The sequence below is a fragment of the Manis javanica genome, chromosome 6 (assembly GCF_040802235.1).
Source record: "Manis javanica isolate MJ-LG chromosome 6, MJ_LKY, whole genome shotgun sequence".
Lineage (NCBI taxonomy): Eukaryota > Metazoa > Chordata > Mammalia > Pholidota > Manidae > Manis > Manis javanica.
Genome location: NC_133161.1, coordinates 43,264,642 through 43,278,784, shown reverse-complemented (window position 1 = coordinate 43,278,784; position 14,143 = coordinate 43,264,642). Strand labels below are relative to the sequence as shown.

At 39.3% G+C, this 14,143-nt stretch overlaps 1 protein-coding gene across 1 annotated transcript in view; it reads right to left on the bottom strand.

Moving 5' to 3' along the window:
- Positions 1 to 14,143, bottom strand: part of LOC118966945 (uncharacterized) — a 31,801-nt gene that overhangs the window by 9,783 nt on the left and 7,875 nt on the right. The window contains exons 3-4 of the mRNA XM_073239995.1: positions 8,174 to 8,204; positions 6,916 to 7,045 (exon numbers count right to left, since the gene is read on the bottom strand). Coding sequence (XP_073096096.1) covers positions 6,916 to 7,045; positions 8,174 to 8,204 — 161 coding nt within the window. The remainder of the gene's footprint in view (positions 1 to 6,915; positions 7,046 to 8,173; positions 8,205 to 14,143) is intronic.

The following is a 14,143-nucleotide window of genomic DNA, read 5'->3' as shown; positions in this document are numbered from 1 at the left end:
ACAGCACATAGAAGTTTCCTTATCCATTCTGCTACTCTATGCCTTTTGATTGGTGCATTCAGTCCATTTATATTTAAGGTGACTATTGGTAGATATGTACTTATTGCCATTTTATTAATTGTTTTCTAGCTGTTTATATCTCCTCTCTCTTCATTTCTCCCTCTCTTATACTCTTGTTATTGATGGTTTTGCTTAGTGTTGTAATTGGATTTCTTTCTTTTTTAAATTTGTGTGTGTGTCTTTATTGTAGGCTTTAGTTTTGTGGTTACCAACAGTTCAAGGATAGCTTCCTTACTATATAATTGTCTATATTAAATTACTGATTACTCTATTTCAAACACAATCTAAAGGTACTTTTTTATCTTTCTTCTTTCTCCTCCACATTTTTATTGAATGTATTAATCTGCACTTTTTGTGTATCCCCCTTGACTGATTTTGTGTATAGTTGATTTTTCTTTTGTTTCATTTTAATTTTGTCCTTTCTTGGTAATTAGTTTGTCTACTATCTTTACTGGGTTATTTTTTTTCACTGGTGAAACGTATTTAGCCTTAGGGTCATTTCCATCTATAGCAATTCCTTTAACATATCATGTAAAACTGGTTTAGTGGTGGCAAATCCCTTCAACTTTTGTTTATCTGGGAATTGTTAAGTACCTGCTTCAAATTTAAATAATCTTGCCTTGGCAGAGGATTCTTGGTTGGAGGTTCTTCTGTTTCAGGACATTAAATATATCATGCCACTCCCTTCTGGCTTTAAGAGTTTCTGTTGAGAAGTCTGATAGCCTGATGGGATTTCCCTTATAAGTAATCTTTTTTTCTCTCTCTCTGGAGGCTTTCAACTCTCTCCTTATTCTTGATCTTTGCCATTTTAGTTATTATGTGCCTTGGTGTTGTGTTCCTGGGGTTCCTTTTGTTAGGGGAGCTCTGCACTTCCATGACCTGAGTATCTGTTTCCTTCTCCTGACTGGGGATGTTTTCAACAATTATCTCCTTAAATAGACTTTCTATCCCTTTGTCATTCTCTTCTCCTTCTGGTGACTGTATTATGCAAATATTGTTTCACTTGGATTGGTCACACAGCTCTTATCATTCTTTGATTTCTAGAGATCCTTTTTTCTACTACTCAGCTTCTTTGTTTTCATAGCTCTAATTTCTATTTCACTTTTATGATCTAATCTACTTTTAAATTCCTCCATTGTATGTTTCATTTCAGATACTGTATTGTTCAGCTATAAGTGGCTCTTTCTCAGGTTTTCTATCTTTGTTGAAGTCCTCCCTGAGGTCTTGATTACTTTTCTATAATCTGTGAGAATGTTTATGGCTTTTATTTTGAATCTTTATCAAGAAGATTGGGGATCTCTTTTTCATGTAGCCCTCTCTCTGGGGTTATTTTTTGTAGTTTTATTTCGATCAAATTTCTTTGCCTGCTCATTTTTTCAGAAATTCTGCATTTTTCCCTTTGTATTAGATATCTCTGCTATGCTTTCTGGTCTAAAGAGTAATAGCTTTATGAAGATGTGCTATGATGCCCAGAAGCTCGAGATACTTTATTCTCTAGTGCCTGGTTCTATTTTGCGGGGGCCCCAGCTGTTGGCATGTCATGGGTGGGGCTGCTTTGTGTCTGGCTCAGTTGTCTAAGCCTGAAGGGACAGTTTGCTTGAGCTGCTGCTTTTGTGATCAGCTCAGGAATCTCTGTTGAGCTTGCTGTGGGCAGAGCCATCCTCTGACTGGCCTGTAGCAATGGTGGGGCTGCAGGATTAATGGAGTGGGCAGACCAACGTGCCCCAGCCAGAAGCACAGAACCAGGGTTGGACACCTGCATGGAGGTAGGAGCTGTTGGGGCTGGCTCCTCCAGGCTCCTCTCCAGTTGGGCTGAAATGGAGCCAAGCAAGCTGAGAGAGTCTCCCTTTGCCTGCCATGCAGCAAGTCTGATGCTAGTGCAGGGCCAAGCAGGTTGTCTATCAGGAGTGTGCACAGAAAGGAGCCTCAGGGCTGTGTTGCCAGCAAGGGGAATGGAGCATCTGGGGTTCCCAATCTGTTGGGTCAAGGAAGGCTGGGGAGATATCCTCCACCTGCCCTTTCTCCTGAGGACAGAATTCCATCCAACCCTCATCCCCTCTGATACCCCTCCAACTACTGACAAGTCTTTCCAAGTGTCACCTCTGCTTTGGGTCTCAGGACTGGCAGAACATGCCTGTCCTCCACACTGGCTGGAGTCTCAGCCTCCCAGAGTGTCCCACCTGCCCCTGGTGTCCAGCCCTGATAATCACGAGTACCCACTGCAATATAGGCTCATGCTCCTGCAGATCTCCAGGGCCAGGTGTGCAGTGCTCCTGGGCTCCTACCCCCTCCCCAGTCCATTCCTCTTTCTCCTCCCTGTTGACTGGGGCCAGGGGAGTTCTTGGGTCTCTCTTGATCTTGGCTTTGACACCTCACCCTTTTCTGTGTGGTCCTCTCTTCCTCCTTGGGTATAAGGGGTCTGTTCTGCAGCTTTCAGGTCATTTTCAGTCTAATTGCATTTGCTGTATTTTCCTATTTTATGTGTTTTGGGGAGAAGATTTCTGTCTTGCCTTCCTATTCAACATCTTTAATCCTTCTCTTCCACAGCTTTTTGCATCCCGTTTTACATTCCCACCAGCAGTACACAAACATTTCAATTTTCCACATCCTTGCCAACACTTTTTTTTGTTAACAGCCATCCTAATGGGTATGAGGTGGTATCTCATTGTCATTTTGATCTGCATTTTCCTAATGATTAGTAATGTTAAGTATCTTTTCATGGGCTTAATGGCCATCTGTATATCTTCTTTGGAAAAATGTTCAAGTCCTTTGCCAAATTTTAATTAGGTTGTTTCTTTGTTGTTGAATTTCAGGAGTTCTCTATATATTCTGGATATAATTCCTTATCAGATACATAATATGAAAATATTTTCTCCCATTCTGTAGATTGCCTTTTTATGCTGTTGATAATGTCATTTATTCAAAAAATGTTTAATTTTTCATGAAGTCAATTTGTCTGTTTTTTCTTGTTGCCTGTGCCTTTGATGTTTTATCCAAGAAATCACAGCCATATCTGATTTTGTGCAGCTTTGCCCTATGTTTTCTTCTAAGAGGTTTATAACTTTAGGTGTTAACATTTAAGTCTTTGATCCACTTGAGTTAATTTTTATGTATGGCATTAGATAAGGGTCCAATTTCATTCTTGTGGATATGTATATCCAGTTTTACCAGCACAATTTGTTGAAAAGAGTCTTTTCCCCCATTTAATGGCCTTCACACTCTTGTCAAAGATAATTTGACCATATAAGTGAGGCTTTATTTCTTGGCCTATACATCAGTCTTTTTGCCAGTACCACATTGTTTTGATTACTGTAGCTGTGTGGTAAGTTTTAAATCAGGAAGTATGAATACTCCAGCTTTGTTCTTCTTTTTTAAGACTCTTTGGGCTACTCAGGGCCCTTGAGATTCCATATGAATTTTAGGATGGGATTTTCTATTTCTGAAAAAAATGTCTTTGGGATTTTCATAGTAATTGTATTGAGTCTGGAGATAACTGAGTAGCATTGGCATCTTAACAATTTTTTTTTATTAAGGTATTATTGATATATACTCTTATGAAGGTTTCACATGAAAAAACAATGTGGTTACTACATTCACCCGTATTATTGTGTTCCCCCCATACCCCACTGCAGTCACTGCCCATCAGTATAGTAAGATGCCAGGGAGTCACTATCTGCCTTCTCTGTGCTACACTGTCTTCCCCTATAATCCCCCCCACCATGTGTGCCAATCATAATATTCCTGAATCCCCTCTCCCTCCCTGCCCATCACCCTCCCTGACTCCTCCCCTTTGCTAACCACTAGTCCCTTCTTGGAGTCTCTGAGTCTGTTGCTGTTTTATTCCCTCAGTTTTGCTTCGTTGTTACACTCCACAAATGAGGGAAATCATTTGGTACTTGTCTTTCTCCGCCTTGCTTATTTCACTGAGCATAATATCCTCCAGATCCATCCATGTTGTTGCAAGTGGTAGGATTTGTTTCTTTCTTATGGCTAAATAGTATTACAGTGTGTATATGTACTACATCTTTTTTATCCATTCATCTACTGATGGACACTTAAGGTTGCTTCCATATCTTGGCTATTGTAAACAGTGCTGCAATAAACATAGGCATGCATATGTCTTTTTGAATCTGAGAAATTATATTCTTTGGGTAAATTCCTAGGAGTGGAATTCCCAGGTAAATTGGTATTTCTATTTTTAGTTTTTTGAGGAAACTCCATATTGCTTTCCACAATGGTTGAACTAACTTACATTCCCCAGCAGTGTAGGAGTGTTCTCCTTTCTCTGCATTATCGCCAGCGTTTGTTCTTAAGACTTTTCAATACTGGCCATCCTAACTGGTGTGAGGTGGTACCTCATTATGGTTTTAATTTGCATTTCCCTGATAATTAGTGATGGGAGCATCTTTTCATGTGCCTGATGGCCATCTGAACTTCTTTGGAGAATTGTCTGTTCATATCCTCCACCCATTTTTTTAATGGGGTTATTTCCTTTTTGGTTGTTGAAGCATGTCAGTTCTTTACACATTTTGGATGTTAACCCCTCGTCAGATATGTCATTAACAAATATATTCTCCCATACTGTAGTGGCATCTTAACAATCTTAAGTCTTCCACACTGAACAAGAGATTGTTTCCATTTATTTATTTTGGCTTTAATTTGTTTTGGCAATGTTTTATAGTTTTCACTGTATAAGTCTTCCATTTCCTTGGTTAATTCCTAAGCATTTTATTCTCTTTGAAGCTACTGTTAATGGAATTGTTTTTGTAATTTCCTTTTCAGATGTTCATTTTCAGTGTATAGAAATGCAACTACTTTCTGTGTTGATATTGTACCTGCCACTTTGCCAAACTCATTTATTACACCCAATAGTTTTTGTACAGTCTTTAGGGTTTTCAATATATAAGATAATCTCAAGGAAAGTGATTTTTAAGCTACCATTCCATACCCTGGCAAATTAAAAAACTGTAAAAAAAAAAAAAAAGATGTTTCCAGAAAAGTAAGTTCTTGAAAAATTTATCTCCTATAAACCCATTTCAAAGGAAGGTGCAGGAGAAATCACCCCACATATAACAAGAGAATATAGTAACAAAGATAATGACTTAACACAGAAAAAAACTGGATATCCAACACAGGAAAGAAGCTTAGGGAAAGTGCAGAATGATGATTTCTTAGTCAGCTTGGGATCCCATAACAAAATATAAACTAGGTAGTTGAAACAACAGAAATTCATTTTCTCACAGTGCCAGCACGGTTAATTTTGATTGCTTATCTGGGGGGTCTAATATGTGGGTGCCAGCATGGTTGATTCTGATGTTTCTTCTAAGCTGACACACAACTAGGTACTCACATGGTATGTCCTCACACAGTGGAGTGAGAGAGCAAGCTCTCTGCTATCTCTTCTTAAAAGAAACTAATTACATCATGACAGCAACCCTCATTACTTAATCTAGTCCTAATTACCTCCCAAAGGCCCCATCTCCTAATGCCATTACATTAGGCGTTAAGGCCTTAACATATGAATTTGAGGGGGACACAAATTCAATTGATGACATATAGTGAGGGCAGATCCCTGGATGATAAGCATGGAGCAACCATTATTAGAAAGATGAAACTGATAGAATACTTCAAGCATTTGAAGGTCTGAAGATTAAGCTTGGGAACAATCTGGGGGTGAATAAGAAATCAGTACATGGAAACCAAAAACAAGAAGAAGAAGAAGAAACATACCCACACATACATAAAACAAGACAACTGTTAATTCCAGGGGAAAAGAGATTGTTATTCAGGATGCATGAAAGGAAAAGTAATCAGTTTACTATAAGTCTCAGCTCTGAATATAATCCTAATAAAATAAATACCAAAGATTTATCTAACAAAAAGGATGAAAAAACTATTCTTGGGAAGATAAGATTTGGTAAGGGTATATGTATGTGGTGAGAGAAGGAGAGAGCTAAATTCTCATCTTTCCTTATGCAGTTTCAACAGACAATGCCTACACCTGAAAAATCAATATAATACAAGCGTGATCTTTAAACACATGAAGATAAACATCAAAATGACTAACTGAAAGAGCTTCAAATGGGAAGGGAGAAAAAGAGAGTGGGAAGTCCCATTGTGAAGGAAGTATCTTTGTACAAACAAATGTCTTTAAAAGGCAGCAGTACCCTTTCTTCAAATGCCATCTTATGTTGGATGAAGGTATTGCTGCACTGGTGGGGCACACAGTGTACACACAGAACCTTACCTGCTCCAGACCCACCTCTGAGGCCTGTGGCTCCTTTGTGGTTATGGATACAACTTTAACACCTCTGATGGAGGGTGACTGACTAAGATAAGACCCAAAGGAACTGCCCTCCGATGCATCCCTTGTCCTATGGCATTTCAATCATGAAATGTCCTTTTTCTTTTTTTAAGATGGCCTCTGTAATTGTTAGTACAGAATATTCTACAGAGTTGAATTTTGCAATAAATTAGAATTCTACATGCCATATATAATTTGTGATCTGAATGGTGATTTCATATAGAAATAATGCTATAGTCTTGGTGATAAAATACAAAGGTTTAAGTTATTTTTTGGAATATCCTTTTTGTTACAGGAATATTACTGGCAAGCCCAGACTGCTGCACATCTAGTCAGAAGCCCTGGATCAAAGCTCTGCTCTACCTCTTACCTTAGACTACTCACTGACACATGAAGTTGGCTTCCTTATCTACAAAACAGAGGTCATCATGACTTAGTAGGGCTGTGGTGAACAAATTAATTAAAGAAAGAAGCACGGTGTGTAAATTGTGGTATGTAACTTGGGTGTGCCAGCGAGTGTTACCAGTTACCTGAAACTCTTCCATACTCACACTGCATAACTTTGACTTCCTTCCCCAGTGGCATCCAAAGGCCTTTAGTTGGTGCATGAGCCAGAAACTCCCTGGCATGTTCATTGCCTGGCACATCTGGTATACAGTCTTCTGGCTTAGTCTCATCTTCCTAAAACAGCAAACAACATATAAACCATATGGTTAAAAAGAAGCCCTGGAATTCTCTCCCACCTGCTTGAGGACACAGCATTCCCAGCTTTCTCATGGGCAGGAGATCCCAGTGTCATCCCTGATAACTCTCTGAGGAACTGGAAAAAAAGACAAATTAGACCTGGCCTAATAAATAAATAAATAATAAATAAATCAGACTAAACAAATAAATCAGAAGAACCATATCAGAGAAATGATGTAGCTGTTCTTAGAGAAATGTTACTAGTGTTGTTCATGCAGCAGTGATTTCTGAGCTACAAATTCTGATTCTAGATCATAAAAATTAGATTCTAAGGTCAAAGAAAGTCTCTGCTAACTTAAAAGCTTTGTGGAATGAGGCAAAGTATAGAATTAAACAAGTCAGGTTTCCTAGAAAAAAACAACATTTTAAGTTAAAATGGATTTTTATATCTTGAAAGCCAATGTTATGTTTTATAGTCTCACACATGCGGTACTTATGAAATGTATTTTTACCACTTAGTACTGCATTATACAATTAAGGTGCTATTTTTTTACTTTATGATTTTTTCAAAGTTTCCATGAATATTGAATTTATAATGGAAGATTGTTTTCTGAAAATCTTTCTTCATTAAAAGTTACAAATAGAGAGGCCTGCTCTGGCCTTTAATTCTCTATGTCTGGCTTCGCAGAAGGTCACTGCGGTGGGGCCGGCCTGCTGGAGGGCTGCCCACACCAGGGGAGGTGGGACTGGATGCACTTCAAGTCTCCTCAGTCTGCTGTTCTCTGAGCCGATGACATGCAACAAACCAGCAGTGGGTGTGTCAGGGAAGGAACACGGGGCAGCGGAGCTTTGGGAAGATGCAGCCATGAGAGAGAGAGGGAGAAGGGGAGCTGCTGACAATGCCTGTGGGTCTGCCACCGTCTCTGAGGGAACAGACATGTGGCTGATAACATTTGCACAAAGGCACAAGCTGTGATAAAGCCCAAAGTGTAGGAACCCACTGGCATCTGCAGGGAAGAAACAGGGTTATCCTAAAGGGAGGTTCAAAACCCAATGTGACTGTTTTCACAACTTACTGAGTCAAACATCTTAAGAGAATAACTGAAACTACAAATTCACACTGACCTTGATAAGCCCAGGAGGAGGTTTTTCATAGCTAGAAAGGAAAAAAAAGCCTGTCACCAACCATGTTCATAGGAAACCAACACATTTTATTAACACATGAAATAACACATAACACATTTTAATGAGCGAAAGCAACTGCAGGCCAAAGAAAAATGGATATTTTTAGGAGAAACGTAAAACTACATTGCATCTAAAACAGTCCATCAAATATGCCTGACAGTCAGAGATCACATGAAGTGATGCTGAGACCTAGACCTTAAATTCACTGAAATAATAGCTCACTTGGTGTCGTAACACAATTCTTTTACTTTTGTGAAGAGGGAAAGCAAGAGATTGCAGTGAAAATGTGCGGTAAGAAGACCTGTGAGATAATTTTGCCACCAAACAGTCATTACAGTTGCCAGATTATTTACCTAGCAGACCCACCACTTACTCAGCACTGAAGAAGCTCATGAGGGAGGGTTGAGGGGCCTGTTCTAGCATGGCTGGGACAGCACAGGGAGGGGCAAAGCAGGATGGAAGGGCCAGTTGCAGGGGAAGGTGGTGAAGGTGATCTGTCCTAGAGGCTCCCTGTCCCATTTCCCCGCAGCTCCCAACTGGAGATCCTCGCAGCCAGTCCTACCCGCAGAGTGAGCGGTCTGCTCCTCAGCTCTCTGACCACCCTTTTCCCTGACGGACCTCCCTGCATGCAGGGTGCAGGACCCCTGTGTGGCATCTGGATGATAGGCAGCATTCAATAAAGAATGCTGCTAGACTATTTGATCAATAAATATGAGAGATGCCCTCTCAAAAAAAAAAAAAAAAAAAGAATGCTGCTAGACTAAGAACAGAAATGATTGTGTGGGAATGTATTTCCCTTTCACCACAGAGTTCTCGGACCCCCAGGATCCCGAGGACACAGGTCAAGCCGAGGTTCCCAATTCACCTTCACTTCCCATCACTCTGCCAGAACTGTGGGAAAAGGCCTCTGGATTCCAAATCTGGAAAATCAGCACCAAATGCTCATGTTCATTTTTAAGTATTGACATACTACTAGCTATTAAATAAAGCTTGTGTATTTGGCTTTTAATCATGAATGCCTAAGAGGTCATAAACAAAAATAAGAATATAAAAAAGCAACAGAACAACCAAACATCCCAGTTTGTTCATCTACAAGGAACACTTTACTGAGGAAACCTGGACACTGCAGTTGATTTAAAATTGTGTCTTGACTCCAGAAACTAGGAAATGTGAGGGATTCAACACTGTTGTACCTACTCAACAAAATATCAGCAAAGCAAACTGAAAAATACACTGAAAGGATCATTCACTACGATCAAGTGGGATTTATTTCAGGAATGCAAGGATGGTTCAATATTAGCAAACCAATCAACATGATACACCACATTAACAAAAGGAAGGATAAAAACCATGTGAACATCTCAGTACATGCAGAAAAAGCATTTGACAAAATTCAACATCCATTCATGATGAAACTCAACAAACTGGGTAAAGAGGAAATATACCTCAACATAAGAAAGGCCTTATATGATGAACCCACAGCTAACATCATACTCAGTGTTGAAAAGCTGAATCTCAATTTCCTCATGGGTATATATTTCACAGCACACATGTGAAAGGCACTCCACAACACTGGCTTCTGCTGCTTCTGTTGAAGACAAGTTGATGCTCTCAGCTGCCTCATGACACAGCCCAAGGAGGCAGCACTAGAATTACAAAGGCCAAGATCTGGACCCAACAGAAGTAGGAGAAAACTTGTTGGGTGGTAAATGACAAATGCTATGAGTTACTAATCCAGAGCTTTTCTAAACAAACAGAGGAGGGTATGCCCCATGAAGATTACGTAGTAATTGACTGGGCATGAATACACTTGGCTTCTTAGGTATGATAGTACTTTTTCCAAGCAAATGCTTAAAATATTTTCTAACAAAATGGTGGCATGAAAAAGTCACAACATAGCAAGAACAATAGAAAGGTGCAAAAATTGAAGAAATGATCATGCTTTGCCTTATGCATAGATCAAACTGAGTTTGGTAGTACAGTCTATAAATCCAATAAACCAGTAAGCCATCCTTTTAGCCACAAAAGTTGTACAACCAAGAACAGATGGCCAATCAAGGTGAAATACAAATTCCTGAAAAACATTAACTATTGTTGCCAAGATGTTCAGGAGTGTGATGGAACTATACATTTTGAAATCAATTACTAGCAACGGCACTCCCTAAAAAGTCTATTTTATAATCATTTTCACAAAGTTAAAGGACTGTAACAATGTGGAATACAGCTAATCAATTAATTTAACATTCATAAAGATAATTCTCAAAACTTAAATCAACATTGTACTATTAAATATAACAGATTTATTAAATAAATAATCCCTTAGGATAGATCTTGTCTCTACCAAGGGTCAGATTATAGAGTGAATAATCTATAACTATCAACCAAGTAAATCAGTACTTTTTTAGGCACCAGTTATTTTTTTATTTTTTATTTTTTGAGAGGGCATCTCTCATATTTATTGATCAAATGGTTGTTAACAACAATAAAATTCAGTATAGGGGGGGTCAATGCTCATTGTACAATCATTAATCCATCTCAAGCCTAATTCTCGTCAGTCTCCAATCTTCTGAAGCATAACAAGCAAGTCCTTATGTGGTGAACGAATTCTTACATAGTGAATAAATTCTTACATGATGAAGAGTACAAGGGCATTCATCACAGAAACTTTCAGTTTTGATCACGCATTATGAACTAAAACAATCAGGTCAAATATGAATATTCATTTGATTTTTATACTTGATTTATATGTTGATCCCACATTTCTCCCTTTATTATTATTATTATTTTTATTTTTAATAAAATGCTGAAGTGGTAGGTAGATGCAAGATAAAGGTAGAAAACATAGTTTAGTGCTGTAAGAAGGCAAATGTAGATGATCAGGTGTGTGCCTATGGACTAAGTATTAATCCAAGCTAGACAAGGGCAGCAAAACATCCATGGATGCAGAAGATTTCTCTCAAAGTAGGGGGGATGAGGTTCTGAGCCTCACCTCTGTTGATCCCCAATTTCTCACCTGATAGCACCCCTGTGACTGTGCCTGTCTTAGGTTGTGCCTCCTTTAAGGAATCTTACCCATCTCTGGCTAACCAGTCATCTTCCGGGGCCATACAGAGAAATGTAAAGTTGGTAAGTGAGAGAGAAGCCATATTTTTTGGAAAAGGTTAGCTTTTTACTTCTTTGCAGATTTATGCCCTGTGGCTTCTATGCCCAGCACTTGTCTCGAGGTATCTTTATCACCTGGAGGAATTATGATACTCGGTAAATTCGATATGAGGCACGAATTCTATTTAAGGGTTGTAATTAGGAAGGAAGAAGAAAAGCTATAGAGGTAGCATATCGAAGAAAACATGGGAGGATTGATTATTTCTTTGACATATCTTCTTGTAGAGTACCTTAAGTATGCATAGGTTTTAAACTACTAACTAACTTGCACACACATATTAACATAATAGGAATATGGTGACATAAACAAAGCAAATCTATAATTACCATCCATCTCCAGTGAAGCCAAGAAAACCATTAGGCACCCTAGGCATTTCTGAAAATTTGTCTATGATATGATAGATATTGTCCAACTGTACTTGAACAGTCGGAGAAAAATCACACAAATTAAAGCAGCCCATTTCTGGGATCTGTTCACATCCCATATGTTCTTTTAACCGTAGATAGTCTATAGTCATAAGATTTTGGAGTGCTACAACTTGCACCCCTCCCAACTCCTGGCTGAGTTCCATCAGTACAGATCCGGTCAAATTCGTTGTCTCACTGTATGCACATGCCAGCCTAGACATCTCCCTCCTCATTCCTATGGCAAGTCCAGGAAACGGTGGGGTGGACGCAGCCACAACCGCAGCATCGCCCGGATCCCTGTGGAGGCTTTTTGATGATCATCCCCCGGCACGAGTCCTCCAGAGAGTGCTGATGCCGGAAGCTCCTCCTCATATCATATCTTAGTTCATTTTCTGGGTATCCAAGCTAGGCCTTGATCTTCTGCATAGAAACAAACAGACCCTTTGCCCACACTTTGACATGCCCTCTATACCACTGTGCAGAACTCATTGGAGGTCAGCAGACAGGGACTGCTTTTTTTTTTTTTTTTATTAAGAGAAAGGAATATTATCAGAAAAGAGTACCTCCATAGCTGATCACCTGACACCCTTTAAGTGATCAACATTAAGGATATTTAAAGCATGCGTTGATCTTTGATTTAGCAATAGTTTTATCCTATCAAGGAGTAATCCCCCTTTTCTTTCTTTCTTTCTTTCTTTTTTTTTTCTTTTTTTAATTTTTAATCTATACCTACATGAAGAATACTATGTTTACTATGCTCTCCCCTATATCAGGTCCCCCCTAACAACCACATTACGATTACTGTCTATCAGCTTAGCAAAATGTTGTAGAGTCACTACTTGTCCTCTCTGTGTTGTGCAGCCCACCCTCCCCTTTCTCCCTCCCCCCCATGCATTCTAATCTTAATACCCCCCTTCTTCTTCTCCCCCCCTTTATCCCTCCCTGCCCACCCATCCTCCCCAGTTCCTTTCCCTTTGGTACCTGTTAGTCCATTTTTGGGTTCTGTAATTCCACTGCTGTTTTGTTCCTTCAGTTTTTCCTTTGTTCCTATACTCCACAGATGAGTGAAATCATTTGGTATTTCTCTTTCTCCGCTTGGTTTATTTCACTGAGCATAATACTCTCCAGCTCCATCCATGTTGCTGCAAATGGTTGGATTTTTCCACTTCTTACGGCTGAGTAGTATTCCATTGTGTATATATACCACATCTTCTTTATCCATTCATCTACCGATGGGCATTTAGGTTGCTTCCAATTCTTGGCTATTGTAAATAGTACTGCGATAAACATAGGGGTGCTTCTGTCTTTCTCAAACTTGATTGCTGTGTTCTTAGAGTAAATTCCTAGGAGTGGAATTCCTGGGTCAAATGGTAGGTCTGTTTTGAGCATTTTGATGAACCTCCATACTGCTTTCCACAATGGTTGAACTAATTTACATTCCCACCAGCAGTGCAGGAGGGTTCCCCTTTCTCCACAGCCTCGCCAACATTTGTTGTTGTTTGTCTTTTGGATGGCAGCTATCCTTACTGGTGTGAGGTGATACCTCACTGTAGTTTTAATTTGCATTTCTCTGATAATTAGCGATGTGGAGCATCTTTTCATGTGTCTCTTGGCCATCTGTATTTCTTTTTTAGAGAACTGTCTGTTCAGTTCCTCTGCCCATTTTTTAATTGGGTTATTTGTTTTTTCTTTGTTGAGGCGTGTGAGCTCTTTATATATTCTGGACGTCAAGCCTTTATCGGATCTGTCATTTTCAAATATATTCTCCCATACTGTAGGGTTCCTTTTTGTTCTATTGATGGTGTCTTTTGCTGTACAGAAGCTTTTCAGCTTAATGTAGTCCCACTTGCTCATTTTTGCTGTTGTTTTCCTTGCCCGGGGAGATATGTTCAAGAAGAGGTCACTCATGTTTATGTCTAAGAGGTTTTTGCCTATGTTTTTTTTCCAAGAGTTTAATGGTTTCATGACTTACATTTAGGTCTTTGATCCATTTTGAGTTTACCTTTGTATATGGGGTTAGACAATGGTCCAGTTTCATTCTCCTACATGTAGCTGTCCAGTTTTGCCAGCACCATCTGTTGAAGAGACTGTCATTTTGCCATTGTATGTCCATGGCTCCTTTATCAAATATTAATTGACCATATGTTTGGGTTAATGTCTGGAGTCTCTAATCTGTTCCACTGGTCTGTGGCTCTATTCTTGTGCCAGTACCAAATTGTCTTGATTACTATGGCTTTGTAGTAGAGCTTGAAGTTGGGGAGTGAGATCCCCCCTACTTTATTCTTCTTTTTCAGGATTGCTTTGGCTATTCGGGGTCTTTGGTGTTTCCATATGAATTTT